A 23,425-nucleotide genomic window follows, 5' to 3' on the forward strand; every position below is an offset into this window, starting at 1 on the left:
AAGACCACACCTGTCAGAACAGGTAAGTAACTCACCTGCCATCTCAACTGCCCCATTTCCTAGATTCAGTTCCCAAAGATCCATCACAAACACCTTACTGCCCTCTCCATGACTGGGTCCCTAACTCCCATCTCCAGAAGACTTCAGGTGCTAAGGTGCAGGCTACACCAGTCAGAAGAACAGGGACTCCCTGTCCAGTTAGCCACCAGATATCCAGCCCCCAACCTGGCCATACACTTCCTACAGGATCAGACGTTACACTGGCCCCAGAAACAGAGGCCACAATGACCAGAAGACCAAAGGAAATAAAAACCAAGGAACAAAATACACTTCTGTCTTGGGTAGGGTTTTGTTGCTATGATGAGACAGTATGACTAAGTAACTTTTATAAAAAAAACATTTAGTTAAGACTGGCTTACAGTTTCAGAGGCTCAGTCCTTTATCACCATGGCAGGAAGGATGGCAGTACCCAGGCAGACATGGTGCCAGAGAAGGAGCTGAGAGTTCTACATCTTGATCTGCTGGCTGTCAGAAAGAGGCTCTCCTCCACAATGGGTGGGACACGAACATCAGACCTCAAAGCCTACCCAACAGTGGCACACTTCCTTCAAAAATGCAATACCTATTTCAAGAAGGACACACCTTCTAATCGTGTCACTTCCAGTGGTCCACTCATTCAAACGTATTAGACTATAGGGATCAAACCTATTCAAACCTCCACACCATCCAACAAAGACAAACTCAGAAATCAATATTTGGACATATAAACATTTCAAACTGAGACACTTAATTACCAGAGTAAGAACACAGTCAACCACCAAGACAATATGGCACCACCAGAGTCCAGCTATCTTACTACAGCAAGCCCTGGATATCCTAACACAGATGAAGCCCAAGAAAACAACTTTAAAACCAACTTCATGAAGATGATAGAGGTCCTGAAAGAGGAAATAAAAAAATTCCTTAAAGAAATCGAAGAAAAGAAAAAAAGACATCTAGGACTCTATGAAAACACCAAATCTGAGAATAACAGAAATAGATTTATTTTTCCAGAGAATATATTTAACAAACTCATAGAAGAAAAGCTTCCTATCCTAAAGAAGGATGTGGCTACAAAGGTACAAGAAGCTTACAGAACACCCCATAGATTGGACCAGAAAAAAAGATCCCCATGCCACATAAACAATAAAAACACTAAATATACAGAACAAAGAAAGAATATTAAAAATTGCAGGGAGAAAAGGTCAAGAAACATAAATGCAGATTTATTAGAATTAATATCTGACTTCTCAATGGAGACTTCAGAGCCAGAAGGGCCTGGGCAAATGTTTTGTAGACTCTAAGTCAATATGGATACCAGCATAGACTACTATATATAGCAAAACTCTCAGGTACCATAGATGGAAAAACAAGATAGTCTATGACAAAGTCAAGTTTAAATGCAAATCTATCTACAAATGTAGCTCTACAGAAAGTACTAGAAGTAAAACTCCAACCCAAGGAAGTTAATTACACCTACAAACAGGCAATAAATAATCTCAAACCAGCAAAACTCAAGGGAAATACACACACACCACTACCAACACCACCACCATCACCATCACTACAACCACCACCACCACTACCACCACCACCACCACCACCACCACCACCACCAACAACAACAACAACAACAACAACAACGACAATAAGAACAACAAAATAACAGGCATTTTTGAAAAGAATTATTTATTTATTTGATGTATATAAGTACAGTGTAGCTGTCTTCAGACGCACTAGAAGAGGGCATCAGATCCCATTACAGATAGGTGTGAGCTACCATGTGGTTGCTGGGAATTGAACTCAGAACCTCTAGAAGAGCAGTTGGTACTCTTAAGCACTGAGCCATCTCTCCAGCCCAAAATAACAGGAATTAATAGTCATTGCTCACTAAAATCTCTCGATATCAATGAACTCAACTCCACAATAAAAAGATATAAGCTAATACAATGGATACAAACACAGGATCTATCCATTTGCTGCATACAAGAAATACACCTTAACATCAAAGTTAAAGGCTTGAGAAAAGATTTTACAAGCAAATGGACCCAAGAAGCAAGCTGGTGTAGCCATTTTAATATCTAACAAAATAGGTTTCAAACAAAAATTAATCAAAAGAGATAGAGAAAGATATTTCGTATTAATCAAAGAAAAAAATCCACCAAAATAATGTTTCAAGTCTGAACATTTATGCTTAAATTCAAAGGTACCCAAATTAAAAAAAAATACAAAAGCTTAAATCACACATTGAACCTCACACATTCATAATGGGAGATTTAAACACACCACTCTCACCATTGGACAGGTCATCCAGACAAAAACTAAATAGAAAAAATAATGGAAATAAAAGAGGTTATGAATGGACCTAACAGATATTCACAGAACATTTCACCCAAGCACAAAAGAATATACCTTCTTCTCACTACCTCTTGGAACATTCTCACAGATTGATTCCAGCAAGTCTCAACAGACATAAGAAAATGAAAATAATTCCCTTGTATCCTATCAAACCACCACAGATTAAAGCAGAACTTTAACCACAGAAGCAACAGGAAGCTCCCCAACTCAAGGGAACCGAACAACTCCCCACTGAGCAACTGTGGGATCAAGGCAGAAATAAAGAAAGAAATTAAAGACTTCCTAGAATTCAAAGAAAATGAAATCTAAGGGACACATGAAAGTGGTGACTAAGAAGAAAGTTTGTAGCACTAAATGCTTTAAAAAAGAAATCAGAGATATTTCATACTAGCAACTTAACAACACATCTGAAACTTCTAGAACAAAAAGAAGCAAATACTCTCACTCGAAGTTGCTGGCAGAAAATAATCAAACTGAGGGTTGAAATCAATAAAATAGAAACAAAGAGAGAAGAACAAAGAATCAATGAAATGAAGAGTTGGTTCTTTGAGAAAAATCAGCAAGATTGACAAACCCTTATCCAAACTACCCAAAAGGCAGAGAGAATATCTGAATAAACAAAATAAGAAAAGGGGACACTGAGGAAATACGAAGAGTTTTTAGGTCAGAAACCTGTACTCCACAAAAGTGGAGAATCTAAAACAAATGACCAATCTTCTCAATAGATATCACTTACCAAAGGAAATCAAGATCAGATAAATAGGATGGGGGGTTTTGTGGTGGGCTAACCAAAAAGGGGGATATTATTTGAGATAAAAACAAATAAAATGATTAATAAAAAGAAAAAAGATTAGATAAACAATTTAAATGGACCTAAAGCACATAAGGAAATAGAAGCAGAAATTAAAAGTTTCCCAACACCCCCCCCCAATTCCAGGGCCAGATGGTTTTAGTGCAGAATTCTACCAGACTTTCACAAAAGAGATATTGCCAATATTCCTTAAATTATTTCACAAAATAGAAAGAGAAGAAACATTGCCAAACTCATTTTATGAGGCCACAGTCACCCTGATATTCAAACCACACAAAGGCTCAACAAAAAAGAAAATTAGAGACCAATTTCCCTCATGAACATTGATGTAAAATTACTTAATGAAAATACTCACAGACCAAATCCAAGAGTACATCAAATAAAACACCCACAACAATCAAGTAGGCTTCATCCCAGAAATGCAAGAATAGTTCAGTAAATGAAAATCTGTCAATGTAATCCACCAAATAAACAAACTGAAAGAAAAAACTCACATGATCATCTCATTATACACTGAAAAAGGTTTGACAAATTTTAACCCCTTCATGAGAAAACTCTTGGATAGAATAGAAATACAAGGGAATACCTAAACATGATAAATGTCACATACGACAAGCCGATAGCCAATATCAAATTAAATAGAGAAACTCAAAGCAATTCCACTAAAATCAGGAATAAGACAAATCTGTTCACTCTCTACATATCTATTCAACACAGTACTTGAAGTCTTAGCTAGAGCAATAAGACAACTGAATGAGATCAAGGAGACACGAATTGGACAGGAAGAAGTCAAACTATCACTATTTGAAGATAGTATACATAGCTGACCCCAAAAATCCTACCAGGGAACTTCTATAGCTGAAAAATACCTTCTTCAAAGTAGCTGAATACGAAATTAACTAAAAAAAAAGCTCAATAGCCAACCTATTTACAATAGGTTGGGGGAGCATTTTGGAGATGAGGTAAAAACCTGGTGCAATGAAAACTCCATGGTATGTATGAGAGTAACTCCTTAGTAATTGGGGACACAGAGCCTGAACTGGCCATCTTCCGTAACCAGGCAAGTCCTCAAGTGGAGGGGCTATAACATCAAACCAGTCACAAAACCTTTGACAAATCGTTTGTTCTGCCTGCAGAGTGTTCTGGGACAGAAGCCTTCTATAACCATCATCAGAGAAATCAGAGAGACTTCATCCAGCAACTGATGGGAGCTGATGCAGAGTACCACAGCTGCATTTCAGGTGGAGCTTGACAAGTCCTGTGGAGGAGTGGGAGGAAGGACCAGAGGAACTAGAGGGGTCAGGGAAACTTTCTCATGTTTCTGCTATTACTAGTAAACTTTCTAATGCCAAGATTGATTACATACTCCGTTATGTTCTGTACCCTTGGGAACAAATCACAATGGAAGTAGAACTGTTTTGTATAGTTTACCCTTGATAAGCTTAGGCCAAACTACCTACCCGATAGCATTTTCTGCACCTACACATAAGCTTTTGTAAATTGCCCCTGTGATCAACCCCAACATAAGAGAGACACCTGTACCAATACAGAAACTATTAGGAATAAGATTTCCATTTTTAGTAGTGGTCTACATGTATGTGGGTAACTGACATCCTGGTTGGCAAGATATGGATATTAGACAAGTCCCATGCTGGTAGATAAGTTAGAACATGAATATTAGATAAGGCAAATCCCTGGCCACAGTTGAATATCCTAACCAATGGGAGTAGGATAAGTGTACAACAAAGACATGAGCCAAACTTAATCTGCTTGCTGTTCACGCTTAACTCAGTCTTTTTTTTTTTTTTTGGATATTTTCTTTATTCACATTTCAAATGTTATCCCCTTTCCCAGTTTCCCCTCCAGAAACCCCCTAGCCCATTCCTCCTCCCCCTGCCTCCCTACCACTCCACCCACTCCCTTCAGCCTCCCCGCCCTGGCATTCCCCTACACTGGGGCATCATGCTTTCAAAGGACCAAGGGCTTCTCCTCCAATTATTGCCTTGTACAAAGCTCAAGTCCAAGTGGATTAAGGACCTCAACATAAAACCAGATACATTGAAACTAACAGAAGAGAAAGTGGGGAAGAAGAGCCTTGAACACATGGGCACAGGGGAAAATTTCCTGAACAGAACACCAATGGCTTACGCTCTAAGATCAACAATAGACAAATTGGATCTCATAAAATTGCAAAGCTTCTGTAAGGCAAAGGACACTGTCAACAGGACAAAACAGCAACCAACAGATTGGGAAAAGATCTTTACCAATCCTACATCCGATAGAGGGTTAATATCCAATATATGCAAAGAACCCAAGTTAGACTCCAGGGAATCAAATAACCCTATTAAAAACGGGGTACAGAACTAAACAAAGCATTCTTAACTGAGGAGTATCGAATGGCTGAGAAGCAGCTGAAGAAATGTTCAACATCCTTAGTCAGGGAAATGCAGATCAAAACAATCCTGAGATTCCACCTCACACCAGTCAGAATGACTAAGATCAAAAACTCAGGTGACAACAAATGCTGGAAAGGATGTGGAGAAAGAAGAACATTCCTTCATTGTTGGTGGGATGGGAAGCTGGTACAACCACTGTGGAAATCAGTCTGGAGGTTCCTCAGAAAATTGGACATAGTACTACCTGAGGACCCAGTTATACCACTCATGGGCATATACCCAAAAGATGCTCCTTAACTCAGTCTTAACTCAGGGACTTCTAAACTAGTGTTGCTCTTAAAAGCCCTGCATCTGCAGCTAGGACATGAACACTGGTGGAAAAAAGCCCCACTTCTGGCAGTGAATCAAGGTGACAGCAAGCTGCTTAATCATCAGTATAAGTTTCTCTTAAAGGGACACCACAAGCTTCTTAGTTTCCAGACCACTGCACCCTTCCACCATCTTTGGCTCTTTCAATCTGGTGGTTCCAAACCTGAGCATGCAGTTCTGGGTTGTAAAACACAGCAGGCTGAGCAAGCCATGGGGAGCAATCAGGGTGCCTCCATCGTCTCTGCTTCAGTTACTGCCTCCAAGTTCCTAACTTAAGTTTCTTCCCTGTCTTCCTTTCACGATGGGTTGTGAACAGAATGTGTAAGCCAAAGAAACCGTGGTGTTTTATCACAACAATGTAAGGCAATTAAGAAGGTAGTCATTTTATCTTCTTTTCCATGATGATCTCTGAGCTGTTATAGATGTTCCATCTAGGACTGAAGACTTCATGATATTTTTATTTTCCACATTCTGACCAGTTGTGAGTCTCTGTAGCAATGGCCCTACATCTATCATTCACTGGCAGGATTAATTGGACTCAGTGGGTTTACAAAAAAAAGAGGATACATGGTTGAAATCAAGAAGTGGTGAAGGACATTGGAGTGGAGGCAGTAGGGACAAGGATTTGACCAAAATACATTGTATACATGTACGGTATTATCAAGCAATAAATAAAAATATATTTCATAAATTTCCTTGACTGATAAGGAAGCTAAGGCTGTGATTGACGACTAACATGCTAATCAATATCAAAGGTGGAATAAAAGGCTAGATTGTCAGATTCCAATGGCTTATTTTGAACATTTTATTATAATGAGTGATACTCTAACCCCTACTCCCACATATCCACACCTGCTACATGGCCCAGCAGAGCTAGGAACCAGGAATTTGGGCTTAGCCTCATTGCTTTACTTTCTCAACATCCATATTACGGGTTTCCTACCCATAAAGCATGATCCATAGATCTGAGGAGTAGCCCATAAAGATGCATCTATACCAGCTCACGTTATGATCCAGTCCTGATACCATGACTCCGATTCAGGTTCCCACAAGGTGAAAAGTTCAGAACCAGAGTCACTTTAATTATTCAGCCTTCTTGGCTTTAACTGAATCTTTCTCAGCTGAGGCCAGCTTTAGGAAGCACCCATTTCCTCTAAGAGGATTTTGATTCCAGGAAGTGGGTCTTCTTACCTCTACAATGACTTTGGGGTCAAACTGAGAGAGGTTGTGGATGAAGACTGTAGCTCCTGCTGTCCAGGGTTCAAACATGCATCCCACAGTAGCCAGAATCCATCCTGGGTCTGACATGCACCAAATGACGTCAGATGTCTTCAGCTTCAAAAATTTTCTGCTAACTCAAAAAAAAAAAAAAAAAAAAAACCCAATGACCTCAGTTGCGGCACTATGGGAGCTATGTTAGCAGGGGCCATGGAGACATTTTCAGCCAAGGAAGCAACCTTCCCATTCATTTTAAGTGATTTGTATGGGGGCTTCCAAACACCAAAGATTTCCCACTGTGTCGTACTTCCTCAACACAAGTCACTGAAGTTAATTGCCTGCTAGCAAAGCTGGGGCAGAGCCCTCTGCTGCTGTCTTGCTGTGTCTGGATCAGTCACTGATATAAGACTTGCTGATTCTGGAAGCATCCATACAGCAGAAACAGTGGTGATATGGCATGGTGAAAAACTAACGTAACCAGAAGTGATTGAAGCCTAACCTTGGACTGTTCTAGGTCATGAGCCAATCAGTCTCCTATTTGCACTTGGGGTTAAAGGGTTTGGGCTTTCCATTGTTTGCAATGAGGAGGCAATTAGTCAAAGGGTAATTGGCAGAAGATGAAAAGGAGGAGGTTCTTGCTTATCTGCCTTCTCTTGCTCCTATGTTGGTTAATAAACGAGAGAATGATGGTCAGTCTGTTCTCAATATTACCAGTTGGAGAGGAAGAGGATAAGGAATGGAGGTGATGGGCTTAACATTATTGAAATGATTCACCAAGACTTAGTTTTAGCCCCACACCTCACCTCAATTCTCTCCTTCTCCCTCTTCCTCTCTCCCTGCGAGCCTCTCTCTCTCTCTCTCTCTCTCTCTCTCTCTCTCTCTCTCTCTCTCTCTATGATGTGTGTTGAAACAGAGTTTTTATGCCTTGGTTGTCCTGGATGTCATTCTGTAGACCAGGCTGGCCTCAAACTTATGAAGAGCTACCTGCCTCTGTCTCTCAATTACAGAGATGAAAGGCATTTGCCACCACTGCCCAGCCACCTCCATATATATTTTTTTCAGGTCAGACCTGTTGTAGCTCAGTTCTAGGCACATCATTAGTGAGAAATGCCAAGTATATTTTTTCCCATAAAAGAGAGGGAGGAGGTAGTGCAGGTGACACTTAGAGAACATTTTGTCTTTCATCCACTCTCAGAGACACAGTGACTTATCACTTTGGTGGCTTGTAAAATGCCTTCCTATAAGAGTGCCCAGCAGAACCAGAGGAATCTTGGTGTCACCGTGAGTCCATGTCAGGTAGCATTTCAGGTCTCTGACTTTCATCTCTCAGATCCCCAGAGGCTAAAGCAGAGAACAGAAGCAGGAAAAGGAGATGGAGACACTTCGATTCAGAGTGCCATCACCTCAAAATGCACGTGAGTACACACCCCTTGCCTCCGAGCTGGGGCCCAGCCTTTAAATAAGTGTTCTTTCCCTACCATGAAGGCACAGAAGACCGGAAAGCAAGTCCTTGGTTGTGCTTTGCCATCTTGGGGTAACCTGTGGTCCCGCTGGTGAAGAAGATGACCATGGGGTCCTTCATCTTTGACTTAACACAGGTATGGTCTGGGGATGCTGATCTGCAGAGAGATTCATGGCAATGGAAGTAAAAACCACACTGTTGCTTTCCCATCTTCTACTGATGCAACAACGTCCATGAAGTATCAAGTAGGGAACCTGGAGATCTGCATGGCTGGAGGACGAGCAGTAGACATTTCCCACTGGCTGGGATGATTTGGACAAAGGGCCTGGTGTGTCTTTAATAGAAAAATTTGAAAATATATATGGACAAAGGCATTACATAACACTTAGCTAGTACTGTCTCTACCGTGGCACCACTTAAAGTGAGTTGGAAATGGGAACTTATTGGACGCTCCCATCAGCTCTGGGTAGGAAGCAGGGGAAGCTTCATCCCTTTGATCTGCTTGTTCTCAGGAGCATCTTCCCAAAGGGTGCTCTGAGCCTTTTCTAATTGTTTTTTCCCCTGAAAATAAGCTTGTGCCAGCTGCTTATCATTGAGGAACACCAGTATTGCTGGCCTTCCTAAGCAAGTCATGGCATCACACCAACTGGGTAATCTGACTGATTTCCCAAACATTTTCTTGATCTTAAACTGCTTTCCGTAAAGTCTCTGACTTTATGAAAGGCCACTTGGCTTTACTATTGAAACAAATGGCTTCAGACATGGAAACATTGCCTCTAGGAGACAATCCTTGCACTGTTCCTGCCTATGCTGTGATTATTGTTGGATATGTCTGAATCTGAACATTAACAGAAGTTTTTCCTACAGGGGTGAGGGAGAGAATCTTCAGTCCTATTTTAGGCTTGCTGGTAAGGTGTCCCCAAAGGTACTCAGGATGTAGGAGATAGTGACCCCCAGGGTTGCCATTCTGCTATCCCAGTGAAATTAGAAATTTAGTTTCTTATTCTTATTCTTGTTTGATTTTTGAGAAATGATCTCAAGGTGTAGCTCTGGCTGTCCTGGAACTTGTTTTGTAGACTAGTCCTACTGTGAACTCGCGGAGATCCACGTGTTCCTGCTTCCCGAGTGCTCAGATTAAAGTTGTACATTACCACACCGTTCAAGTTGTTTTGAAGCTTCCCATTTCACCTCGAAAACTCATTTTCATAAAACTTCTTCATATATGCATCTTATATGTAAAAAGTTTCTTTGCCTACATGGAGTATACAATACATTTGTTTTTAACAACACTCCTTTGCTCAACCTCTAGGATAAATGGACTTTAATGAAAAAACATGGAAGTTCAGCGTCTTGGCTTTTCAGACAAGGGACCAAGGGCCAAGGAAATTGAGGAGGAGAAGCAAGAAGCCCAGGGTTATACAGCAAATGGATGCCATGGCTAGGAAGAGAGTTTCTAGCATCCAGTGTAAAATCCTCTTGTACTAGTTATTCGTTTCCCCGTACTTGGAAGTAGACGGTTCCTCCCCTATTCTATATTCAGAAACCACACTTATCAGATTGGAAACTCACTTAAGCAGTGTCCGGAAGTTAAGCCACCCTTCATGGTTGTGATCAGACACCACCAGCTTGGTTTTCAGACCAGGACACTCAGAAGCCACAGATTCCACCTCTGGGACAAGGCTGTCTGTGGTCACAATGGCTTTGGCTTGAGACATTTGTATTCGGTAGAGAATATCCTTGGCTTTCATTTGGGCGGTCCCAGGAATGAAGATGACTCCTGGGGGTGAGAAAGGATGGCTTGCTTTCACATCCATGTGCTTAGTCCTGGCTCATCTGCTGAAAATTCCCACAATGCTGTGCAAAGTATGGCCTATCAATCATCTACACCATGGGGGGAAGAGAGTCTTGCATCCTGTGCCAAATCTTATCCTCATAATAGCACATTCATAATTGGAATCTTAATATCTGCAACTGATTCCTACAAACATAAGAATTGTGGGCTCTTCCTTAATCCTTTCTATACTAGATGAGTCCAAAGAGAGGCTAGATGTGCCTGAGGTTGCACGCATTAGACCAGATTATGTAGTAGGAGCTATGCAGATAGCGTTGCTGACATTCAGGGTGGGTGACTGGTTTCATCTCCGTACTCGCTGCTCCATTTCCTCTTCTTCCCCATTAGCCTCTTGAAGTCATCTAGAATATCCTCTGTTTCTTTTACCTCAGGTTTAGTCACATTGTCCTCTGTATGTTCCTCTATGTTATCTTTATCAATACCAGCATAACTACCACCAGTGAGTTAAAGCATGGCTGCTCCACTAAAATCACATCCTTAATAGATGCCCTGTCCTGAATTCCCTTCTACTTCAAGTCCACAATGCACAGCCCATTTCCCTCCGCATCTCTTCTCTGCGGAAACACCAGTGCCCTCTGTCTCTAGGAAGACACCGTACTCCCTATCCTGACCTTGAGGGCACCTCCCACTCTTTATCTGCCTTTCTTTCTCTTTATTTATCTCTTTCAAAATGGCTGTGTGTATGCGTGTGCGTGTGCGTGTGTGTGTGTGTGTGTGTGTGTGCTAGTTCTGACTACGACTCTTTGCATGTGGGGAATCCATTATTGGACCACCTTTCTTTGCTTGCAGTCTTCATTTTATTAAATTTTATTTTTCTTAGATATTTTATGTATTTACATTTCAAATGTTATCCCTTTCCCCCGTCTCCTGTAGTTCTTCCTCCCTCCCCCTACTTCTATGAGGGTGCTCCCACTCCCACCCAACCATTCAATGCCCTGGCATTCCCCTATATTGGGGGAACTAGTTTTTGCAGGACCAAGGGCTTTTCTTCCTATTGATGCTGGACAGTGCCATCCTCTGCTCCATATGTGGCTGGAGCCATGGGTCCCTCCATGTGTACTCATTGGTTGGTGGTTTAGTCCCTGAAAGCTCTGGTGGGGTCTGGTTGATTGATATTGTTGTTCTCCCTATTCTTAGGCAAATGGAGGAAACTAGAAAATATCCTCCTGAGTGACGTAACTTAGTCACAAAAGAACACACACATAATATACACTCACTGGTAAGTGGATATTAGCCCAAAAGCTTGGAATACCTAAGAAAAAATTCACAGATCATATGAAGCTCAAGAAGAAGGAAGACCAAAATGTGGATGCTTCATTCCTTCTTAGAAGGGAGAACAAAATACTTATGGGAAGAAATACAAGGACAAAGAGTGGAGCAGGGACTGAAGAAAAGGTCATCCAGAGACTGCCCAGCCTGGGGATCCATCCCTTATGCAACCACCAAACCCAGTTACTATTGCTGATGCCAAGAAGTGCTTGCTGACAGGAACTAGATATAGCTGTCTCCTGAGAGGCTCTGCCAGAACCCTACTGATACATATGAGGATGCTTGCAGCTAACCATTGGACTGAACAAGGTGACCCCAATGGAGGAGTTAGAGAAAAGATGGAAGGAACTGAAAGGGTTTGATTGTAGCCTTCTTTAATTCTGCACACCTCAGATAACTCAGCTGTATAGCCCTGGGCTTCCCATTATCTATTTCTTGGTTATAGAAGCCTAGTTTTTCTTCTCTATGTTCTCTTTGCCTATGCTATTAGTTCTTGGTTCCATATTGTACTCTATTAGATAAATGAAAGGGAAGGAAAAAAAGGAAGGGAAGGAATCAGGAATGGAGGGCAAGAGAGAAAAAAGACGTGTTACAGAATATGTATGCCGAGATGAGGTGACTGCAAGAACAGAATCCAGGAGTTCTGCCACAGTCTGCATATGAAACACCCCCTAAAAGGCTCATAAGTTAAAGGTTGGATCCCCAGCTGGTAGATGATAGGTGTTGAAAGGTGCTCAGATGACAAGGCCTGTGAGCTAATGAACAGACGAACCTATAGAGGAACTCATAATTGGATGAACTGCTGTGGGGGGGCTCTTTGTTGAAGTGAGTCATTAAAGTTTATCATGTTCCTTATCTCTTCCTGATTCTTGTGTTTTGTTTCCTGTTTCCATGAGTTGGCCACAATACTTTGTTCTACCAAATTTACCCATGATGCTCTGCCTTAGGCAGCAATGGAGTCAGGCAGCCATGGGCTGAAATCATGAGACACGGCAACCATTTTTGCCTTTAGACTGATGCTTCCTCAACTATTGGTCACAGTAATGAAAGCCTGAAATTCAAAGCCCCATGTGAACTCTGAATTGTACATAAATGTGGATATGTAACTGTAAAAGGAAGGGAAATCTCTACGTGTGATTTTTAATTAAAAACATGTCAATGTTATGATACGAATGGAAGACCTACCTTTAAGGCCACTATAGTAGCACTTGATGCAGTTAAGAGCTATTGATGGAGAGACTAATCATATAAAAGTCTACTGGGGAAAAGAAAGTCACAGCATCATGCGGGGGAAAGCAGGTGGATACTGCCTGACTTAAGTGATGAAATATCTCTGGTGCAGGGAAAGCACACTCCACACACTCTGTCATGTGCACTGAGGAAGGCATAGCCTTGCTTTGTAGGACTGCAGTCAAACGCAGCTCAGTGGAGAAGAACTACAAAGGAAGAATCATAAATCCAAAGATTGAGCTATATTCTGCAAAACTGTCTTGGATACTTCAAAAATGTCATTGCCATGCAGAAAAGTCTGAAGCATTAAAGGAAATGGAGCAGATCTGAATACTACATATAGTGCACAATTCTCAGTTGGAGAATCTGCTCTAAAATCACATCCTTACTAGATACCTTGTTCTGACTATCCCTACCACGTTATGCTCATAAAACTCAGGCCATTCCCCCCCCCACATCTCTTCTCTGTATTAAAGAGAAACTGGCTCTAAAGGATATTGTTTGGATAATTGAAGAAAGTTTGTCATTAGTGTATGGGCAACTATAATGCACTGAAGCTAGCCGCGTCACAACTCCCCCATGAGTTTGTGAAGGGAACATCTTGGGTTTTAGCAGAGTTTTATGTTCCTGTACTCACAGATACTTGCCTGGTACTTGTAGGCTTCACAATATCCACAACAGAATCTCAGAGAGGACAGGAGGGATGCATGACATTATGCTTAGAGCATAGTAATCCCAGAGTGTTAGGGGCAGAGAAAGTAGGTGTGTGAACACATGCAAGTGGGAGAAAGACAGACTTGAAGAATAAGGAAGATATGAAGAAGAGACAATGTTCTGTCTCCAACCGAGCTGCCTACCCTCAGAGGGAGGGAGAGAGGCTTTCTCTGTGGTTCCAGCATAGAAGCCAATACTGGAGTCCCAGAGCTTCATCTGTATATACTAGGCTGCATCCAGAACAACTACTGTCCCAGCACTGAGGTTTGATGGGTCCTGTGTATGAATCACTGACCTGTTCGAATGCAGCCCAGTGTCACCAGCCACCACTCCGGCACTCGAGGCAGAATCAAGGCCAGGCGATCTCCATGCTGCAGGCCACAAGTCTGCTCAAAGACGTTGGCAGCACGGCTGCTGAGGTCCCTCAGCTCCCTGAAGCTCCACTTTACTTCATCTCCTTGGCCATTCACCCACCAAAAGGCTGGACCTGATCCTCTCTTGCCCTCCTAGTTAAGATTAGAGATCAAGGATCATTTCTGATTTCAAAGGAGAGGACAAATCATTTCCATAGTCACATTCCAGTGTCAGTTTAGTACAGTGAGATCCCATTTTAATACATCGACAAACTCCAGAGAAGTAGGGAATGAATTAGGGATTACCCCTAAGTCACATGTGACAAATACTCTTCCAGCATTCCACTGAAGGCAAACAATTCTGCTTCTCCTTTTGTTTGTCCTAGGTTCATTTAGACAGTGATTTTTTTCTCTTTACCTCAGTTTTTCCATTTATCAAATGGGAACAACAATATTGCCTAAACAGCAGTAAACTTCAAATAAATAAACCATATTAACAGTGTCTGGCACAAAGTAGTTGCTCAATAAAATGGTATCATCATAAAAGGAAAGAGGTTAAAGTCATGGCTAAATGTTTAAGTAACATTTTAAAATTAAGGTATAACTAGTAGTTAGCATATGAACACAGAATAGAAGGAACCTACTGGTCCTTGTTTCCTCTCAGAAATACCAAACAATAACAGATTGGCCAAAGTAGATTGGTAAGAACCCTAGAAATCAGTGAAGGCCCTACAACATTTTAGCAATTAAAGCCACACTCAGAATGGAGGGCAGTTTGTGTCATTCTTTCTACCCTTGTTCTTATGCCTGCGGTGTGGTACAGCCCAATCAAGGGGAAGCCATTCCAGGCTCACGGAACTTGTTTTCAGGGTCCTGGCCTATTCAGGAGACACTGGATGAACTGATTTCTCTCTTGCCTGGTTTGAAGGTCACAGGGGAATACCATCACAGTTTGACTCTCAGGTTGTCGATCTCTGTGTGGGTAGTAGGATCTGTGGTGTTAAAGATTGATGGGCACCTATGGCCAAGAGAAGATACAGCAAGGAACATAAGAGAACTGCCAAGGTCACAAGAAGAAGCACAAGTGAATTTCTGAAAGGGAACTGGGGTTAGTAACAGTTGCCATGTAAATGCAAAAACTGGCACAGTAGAGAGGACACAGATAGTACCAGGGAAGGCAAATGTCAGAAAGACTTCAGATGACATGAAGCTACCACCTAGCCACATGAGCAACTGTCTTCCTTCATGAATGAAAAAAGGGGGGCTTCGTCCCCCACATGTCCAACATTCAGTCAATTACCACAGCCATACAAAAACAAACAAATAAACAAAAACAAGAAAGATACCATTTATTCAAAGGGACAAAATAGATCTCCCAAACAGAAACGCAAAGTGTATGGACTTTGTCTATTAGACAATGGCTTTTTTGTTTTTGTTTTTAATATCTGTGTTAAATTTGTTCAAACAGCTAAAGAAAAACACAAAAATTGAAAGGAGTTCAGAAACACTCCAAATGAATTCAATGGCATTATCAATAGAGGGGTAACCTTCTAAAAGAGAGATACGTTAAAATCTAGAATAGAGTAATTGAATAAGCATGCAGTAGAGGGGCTCACCAGGAGCTCCGACAGGCATAAGGAACAATAGGGTGAAGGGGAGTGTAGGTCATTTGAAAGTGTTGCTCATGAAGAGCAAGAATGAAGAACCACCCAGGGTTTCCAGACCCATGTACACCGTCTGGGAGTCTCAGGAGAAGACACAGCCATTCAGCTTATCTGAAGAAACAATGGCCCCAAACTGATGAATTTAAGGAAAGACCTATATAATCTAATAAAAACAGTCCAACAACTCCAGGGGAAGCCCAAAGAGGCCTGTGGGAGTTGTCATTAATGAATGGAAGCTGGAGGCACAGGACTGATCTCATGGTGTCCAATACTAAGGGACCCTCAAGGAGACTGTCATCAAGTTGTCGGCAGATGTTTACAAGGGGAGAGGACATGAGATCATATATTTGAAGTGCAGAGGGAGGGAGGGGAGGGAGAGAGAGAGAGAGAGAGAGAGAGAGAGAGAGAGAGAGAGAGAGAGAGAGAGAAAGGGGAGGAAGGAGTCCCAACAACAACTAATTAACATTTTTTTTAAATGTGAGGGAGTAATTGAGATATTCTCAGACAGTTCAAACAGGAGGGGTCCATCAACTCCAGTCCTGCTTTACAAGATATTCTTTGAAATGGAAGGAACTGAACATTAACAAACAGGAAAACAGAATGCTTTCTTATTAACATGGAGACTATGATACCATTATCGTTATAGTTTTGTTTTGTAACTTCACCTCTTATTTAAAATAATGCCATATAATTATTTGTGTGTGTGTGTGTGTGTGTGTGTGTGTGTGTGTGTGTGTGTGTGTGTGCACGCACATGTGAGCATGCTTAGGTGATTACAGTTGTGCATGCTACAGCATGCACATGAATTTCAGAGAACAGCTTTCAGGACTGGATGCTCTTCTACCATGTGGATCCTGAGAACTTGACTCTGGTTGTTAGGTTTGGCAGCAACAGGCACCTTTACCTGGTGAGTCATCTCACTGACCTCTACTTTTATTCTTTAGTTATATTTAAAAGACAACGATAAAGCCACGTTAAAGTGTGCACAAAAGGAGTGGAATTCGTGACATCAGGAATATAAGGTTGGGGTCAAATGGGGTAGAGCTGTGGACACGTAGGGTTTCCAGTGTGGTTGAGGCCAAGCTGTTCAAAGTTAAAAATAGACTGTTCTTGCTATAAAATATTATATGCAGCTCTCATGGTAAGCACAAGGAAAATATCTATAGAATACACATGAAAGAAGTGGGGAAAAGGACACGAGTGTTGTCACAGAACACTCAATTAACATAAAGTAACGGCTTGAAGAAAGGAACAGAAAATGGCAGGGAAAATGGAGCTTTGTGTATCTCATTTACTGTCCTATCCCCATGCTGGGTATCTATCAAGTTTTAATTCTATGAATGGACAAATGAGTGCAGTGTGCAAGATATAGAATAAAAAGCAAACTGATGGGGATGTGGCTGCTTCTGGACTCCAAGTCTGACTCTAACAACTGTAAGTATAACTGTAATCATAAATATCTAATTAACTATGTATTGCAATGGTAGCCCTAACTATAGCTCACTAACGAAATGCATGCATAGATGCACTGTCGGTTTTGGGCAGTGCTCTTGATTGGATCACAGATCAGTCTCTGAGTGGTGCTTGCTAGTGACTCACAAGAGATGCTGCAGAAAGCAGAGGCTTCACTGGAGTGCTGACAAGGAGTGCTAACTCACCCCATGAGTGTCTACTAATAGGCTATTACCTATGAGGCTCCAAAGGCCACTACGGGGTAATGGTGAATGGGTCTGAATTTGTGATCTTGGTGAATGGGTCTGAATTTGTGATCTTGATTGAAGCAATTAGAAATGTTGACACAGACAGATCCAAGCTGTTTGAATATTATTAACAGGATAGGAGAGCTTGTAAATGAGACGGGGGTTGGAGATACAGATGAAATGGTAATGGCCGATTATGATGCTATGAAATCCAGCCACCCTGGACTTTCCTACAGGATGACTTCCTCGGTTGTCAATCCCATAAGCCGGTGTGTGAGCTGACTAATGAGACATTAATGGAGAAAACATGGAGCAGGCTAACACCACTGTCTCTATCACCATGTTCTTCTTTCCCAACATAGATCATGCTTCCAATGTCCATGTATGGTCAGGGCAATGAAGAAAGCCCATTTCTCTCTGAGGCAGAGGTGCTTTGGCCTCTCAGATGTGAGACTAGGCTAAATGCTGAACTGTGGAATCAGGCTACCTGGATCCAAACCTTTTCTCTTGGGTCTTAGATAGATTTAAGGAGATTTAAGAAGATTTTAGGAGATTTAAGCAGGCCACCTTCACTATCAGATCCCCAGTTTACTCATCTGGAAAAATGAGAAAATGGGAAAAGAAGAAAATCAAATGCAAAATGGCTGACAAGGGACAGAAGTATTTTCTCCACGACAGGGCTGTGGTTTTTGTTGTTTGTTTGTTGGTTGGTTGGTTTTGTTGTTGTTTTTGCATTATTATGAAAGTTCTGAGACAAGAAGATGGTGGATAGAAAGGTGTAGAGGATGCAATATTGGCCTTTAACAGTAGCATGTGAGTGCATGCTTATGAGGAACTTAACATTTACAACTCCTCCCCAATTGAATTACAACTCCCCCCAGGTGAATTGTCTCCATACAGAGACTAGTTCTGGGTGGGTTCAGCTAGGGCTGAGTGGCTCACAACCTCACATCTGTCTACCGAAGTGCCCAATGCCACTACTACTTTTCCATCATCCATCTATGTCTTGGAAAAAGACAGACCAAGGTGGATTCTCTACAGAGACACATGAACCCTCTGCAGGCCACAGAGACTACTTCTCTGGAAAAATCTTTCTGAAGTCACTCTCAAGAATGTAGCTGGCATGGAGGACCCCATGAACCCTAACTTGCCACCGTCATAGGATCATGGGTTACTTGGTTTATATAAATGTGGTAGATGTTCTTGTGCACATTCTGAAAAGTCTTTTCCTTCTCGTGGTATGGCTTACAGTCCGTGTGCTGAACTGAATTTTAGTTAGACTCTCCCACTAACTGAGGGTGAGGACTCAGGCTTCCATGAACCTACTGATTAGAACATTTCACTAGCTCATTGTTATGGAAAGATAAATATGGAGCAGATACTTTTACCCACTGTACAAGTGAGTTTTAAAAATAAATTAACCCATTTCACAGAAAGAAAATAAAAGAAAACAACACTAACGACAACAACAGCAGCAGCAACAGCAACAGCAGCAGAGAAGTGAGAACATAGGCCGACTAGGCATCAAGCCCTCAGGTGATTCCTTCCCACTACACAGATGCCTTGAAGAAGCTGCAGGTCCTTCTGTGTCTCTAGAGAATCTATGCATTGCCCTGTGTTTCTTTACAAAGTTAGAGCAAGGAAGTCACTAGGTCATTTCAGTTCCTTTAGCGCCATCACAATACCCTCTTACCGCTTCCATTTGAGCCCAGTAGTCCAGGACATGACTTGCAAAGTTAAACTCCTCAGGTGAATCATAGTCATTCCATCTTTGAGCTCCGACTCCTGAAATCAACCATCTGTGCAGCTGTGAACAGTGTAGGGAGAATCTGTGCAAGGATTTGCAGATGCCCAGTGGAGTCAGGAACCTCCTCAGCCACTGCATATTTAGGTAGTCCACTGGTAGGAGACACAGAACCTTCAAGTCACTAGTTGCCTTGAGAAGACATGGTTTACAGGCCAGTCAACCTGCAGGAACCTTCTCTGCACAGAGTCGAGTGAACATGTTCCGTTGCTAAAATTATCTCAGATGGGGATTTCTCTACACGGCTGAGGAGCACAGCTGTTGCTGCTGCTGTATTAAATTAAGGCACATTCCTGGAGGATTCTTACGAGTCCCTCTGATTTGATCCTAGGGTGGTAGCCATGTGGCCATCCCTTTTGCAAATCCTGTCCCAGGGATCAGATGGTCTCTACTCTAGAAACCTTTCTTTCCATCAAGGCCTATAATGCAGTTTCCATGGAAACTGTCATATTATCATCTAACTCCTGCCCCCAAAGCTGATGGCAGATCAAAATCTGAATAGTCATCCCTGTGATTTTTGAACACGAGCTAAAGTGATCACAATCCCTCTCAAAAGTAAGTGTGTGTGTGTGTGTGTGTGTGTGTTATCAAAACATAGCTCAGATGTCTCCAAGTAGAACAGTCATAAAGTGAAAAGTTGGAGGAAATTCCCAAGGTTATGATTTCTATCATATGAAGTAAATGAAGCAGATGATCAGGGACAAGTAGAGGAGGGTTGCCAGAGTCTGGGAGCTATTCAGTCTGTGGCTCACAGTGTTGCCAAGGCCCCCTGTTGCTCTGCCCTCTGCCGTCTGCCCTCTGCCCTCTGCCCTCTGCCTCTCTGCCCTTCTACCTGTCTGCCCCTCTGCCCTCTGCCCTCTGCTCCTCAGCTATTCTGTTACTACTACCTTCCCCTGAGTTCTGTGGGATTCTGTATGGATTCCCACAACCACACACCCACCTTCAGATTAGACAGTGCTAGTGTCTCAGCTTCTTCCTGCTGATATTGGGTGGCCCCAAGATCCTTCCTAGGACAGTGTCCACCAGAGTCAGCACAGGGAATGAGGCACTATTGACATTTCAGTGAAATTATGAATTCAAGGAAAACCTAGACGATAAAACTAATCTCAGAATACCCTGTGCATCATCCCCTCTCCAAAGCCCTCACCACCAAATCTGAATCCTATATTTGAAAGACCACGTAATTAGAGGTTTGAATTAAATGTTAAAGGCTGGATGGGGTAGTCTGGGCTGATAACAACACAAGGTTGTTGGGTTTTGGAAAGCACAGCAGCCTTTATATCCACTGTGGAATTGGGTGTGGTACAAGGGCAGGCTTTAGGTGCAAACTCCTGCTGGCCAATTTTTTTCTACAATGGCTAAATTTTTACATAGGTTTCTGCATGACCTCAGTGTCTCCCTTAAATATTAACTGCTTTTCTTCTAGGCAGAGTAAACAGACATTTCATAAGTAAATGAAATGGCTAGTCACGTAGCTCAATGATAGGACCCTTGTCTGTGCATGTAGTCATGGTCCAGTCTCTAGAATTGCAAAAGAAATAGTCAAATATAGAAGTTGTGGCTACTTACTGAGTTAAACAAATGGGTGAGTTAGAGTGAGGAAGTATAGTAGCCCTTTATCATGGGCTGATTCTGTGACCCCCTCTTGAAGTGCATGTCTGATTATTCATCCAAATATTTCTCAATGTGGTTGTAATTGGACATAGGCACTTTCATAACTGAGTTAAATATGAGATCATTGGAGCATACCAGAACACATGAATAGTATCCTTTCTCATAAAGGAAGCAGGCATCGGTGATCTATACCTTCAATACTAGCGCTTAGGATACAGAGGTAGGTGGATCTCTGTGAATAAGAGGCCAGATAAGGATACATAGGGACAGTATAAAAATGGTTTAAAAATAGATTAGCATTCAGACATGAGGCAAATGCCATGTGAATATAAAGAAACAAGCCTCAAATAAGTAACCTTGATCTTGGACTTTCAACATTCAGAAAATTGAGAAAACAAATTTCTGTTAAGTCTCTCAGTCTGCGATCATTTCCACGGCAATGTTATTGGTCAAAGAAGAAAAAAATCATGTTGACACTATCTTACAAATTGTTTGCAGTTCTGACTTAATGTTTGTCATGTGAGTTGGCAAACACAGTGGTACCTGGAAGGGTCAGCAGTAGGTAGCTGGGAGGGTAGCCTTGAGAAATCCAACAGCACAGGTTCAAATTCTACTTACCCTCTGTGTAACTTGGAGCAATTTCCTTAACCTCCCTTTACAACACAGATGGACTCACAGTACCTATTGGCCTAAGCAAAGGTGGTGAAAGATGACTGACATTCTGCAAGACTCAACACAGGTAAGGACTCAAGAAATAGGAGCTACTGTTAGCTAACTCTCTCTCCAGGGAAATGCAGTAATTAAGCCTGACACAAAGACATGGTGTCTTAACTTCTATAACAGGAGTAGAGGAAAGAAGTGGGGATTGGCGCCTGAAATAGACTATGCAAGGCAGCTTTTGCACTGAAACATACAGACACAGCATGTGCCACAGTGCATGTTACAGCTTTCAGGGACACCAATATCCATGTATTTGTCTGTCTTCCTGAGCTGCAGATCTCTCTCTATAGCTGTGTCTATTTCTGTAACTAAGTATCAATATCTAAAATTACACCTCTCTATATCACTCAACATAGCAACAATTACATCATGATATTCTATATATAGTTCAATATCTATCTATCCATCACAGTGTTCATTGATAGACACTGAGTATTCAGTGTAATGTTAGACTCTTCCCTTCTTACATTTAAAAAATCTGGGAGGTGAAAGCTGGAAAGAGAAAAATCTATTATGTCTGTAAAATATTTGAATCATACAACAATTTTTCTCTCATTTATGAGACACTTACTATACTATCAGGGTTCCACTTGTGCTTTTAGATCCTATCAACTAGAGGAAGGTCTGCCATCTTGGAGAAAATATTCTGATGGCTCTACGAAATGATTTTAGAGCCCAATGTTTTGAGGTGTTTTAAAGTATATTCTGGAAGCAATTTGGCCATGTGTATTTGAGGTGGGCTGGGCTCAGGACTGTAGACTTATATATGCAGTGCCTTGAGAGTGTGTTCAGTAAACCCTTGGACACAAATGTTACTTAACAGATTGACATGTTTAATGTGTCTTAGGGGAACTCAGAGCAGCAGAGTCAGGACTTGACTTTTGGCTTAGACTTTACCACCTAACAATTCTGTGATTTGGGGCACTATTTTTGAGGGTACAAAGATGATACCTACTACCCCAATCCCCATAACTAGTGGCATAATCACTTTAGCAGCACTGAACCTAGAAAATACCAAGAATTTTGAAATGTTGAGGTACCTTTCAATTATCAACAATTATGAATCTGCCCCTCTACCATGTGTGTGTGTGTGTGTGTGTGTGTGTGTGTGTGTGTGTGTGTGTGTGTGTGTGTGTTTGAATGCACACATGTGAAAGTCAGAGGGCAAAGTCAAGGGTTTTCCCCCCAAACACCTCCACTTTAGTTTTGGGAACAAGGTCTCTCGCTGAACCTGGTGGTAGCTGATTTGGCTAGACTCAACAAGTCTCAGGGATCCTTCTATCTGCTTCCAGCACTGGGATTATAGGGACCGTGTAGGTTGCTCTTCATTGCTGTGATAAACATCATGACCAAAAAGCAGCTTGGAGAGGAAGTGGTCTATGGCTTACATGTCCTGATCATCTTTGTGAGACATTAGAGCAGGAACATAAGCATGAGCACAGGCAGAAACTACTGAGAAACGACATCTGCTGGCTTGTGCTTTATGGCTTTCTCAGCTCATTTTTAGAACAGGCAAGGTGCCCAGATATGGCAACACACATACACAGACACACACACACAGACACACACACACAGACACACAGACACATACACACACACACACACACACAAACACACACACGGGGTAGGGTCAAGGGCTAGGGTGGGAGAATGTGGGAGAGGAAGGGTTTGGTCTTACCTGGTACTGTGAAGGACACAGGTAGACTATAGCTAGGAGAGGAAGCTTGTAGGGTCTGTGCACAATCCTTTCCAGTTCTGGGAACACAGCCGTGGAACTTGGCTCCTGGATGCAGGGAATGTTGAGCAGAGAACTTCAGAAATTGGATGATGCAGCAGAGGGGAGGAGATGTTT

At 41.9% G+C, this 23,425-nt stretch overlaps 1 protein-coding gene across 1 annotated transcript in view; it reads right to left on the reverse strand.

Annotated features, from left to right (window-relative positions):
- The window catches only part of Acsm1 (acyl-CoA synthetase medium chain family member 1), a 34,561-nt gene extending 11,216 nt beyond the window's left edge, over window positions 1–23,345 (reverse strand). Inside the window, exons 1-6 of the mRNA XM_032895641.1 lie at window positions 23,252–23,345; window positions 19,129–19,334; window positions 14,014–14,224; window positions 10,223–10,430; window positions 8,670–8,810; window positions 7,165–7,324 (exon numbers count right to left, since the gene is read on the reverse strand). Of these exons, the coding sequence (XP_032751532.1) occupies window positions 7,165–7,324; window positions 8,670–8,810; window positions 10,223–10,430; window positions 14,014–14,224; window positions 19,129–19,320 (912 nt within the window). The 5' untranslated portion in view covers window positions 19,321–19,334; window positions 23,252–23,345. The remainder of the gene's footprint in view (window positions 1–7,164; window positions 7,325–8,669; window positions 8,811–10,222; window positions 10,431–14,013; window positions 14,225–19,128; window positions 19,335–23,251) is intronic.
- Between the last annotated feature and the right edge of the window lie 80 nt (window positions 23,346–23,425).

Source organism: Rattus rattus, chromosome 2 (genome assembly GCF_011064425.1).
Source record: "Rattus rattus isolate New Zealand chromosome 2, Rrattus_CSIRO_v1, whole genome shotgun sequence".
In the NCBI taxonomy this organism is placed as follows: domain Eukaryota; kingdom Metazoa; phylum Chordata; class Mammalia; order Rodentia; family Muridae; genus Rattus; species Rattus rattus.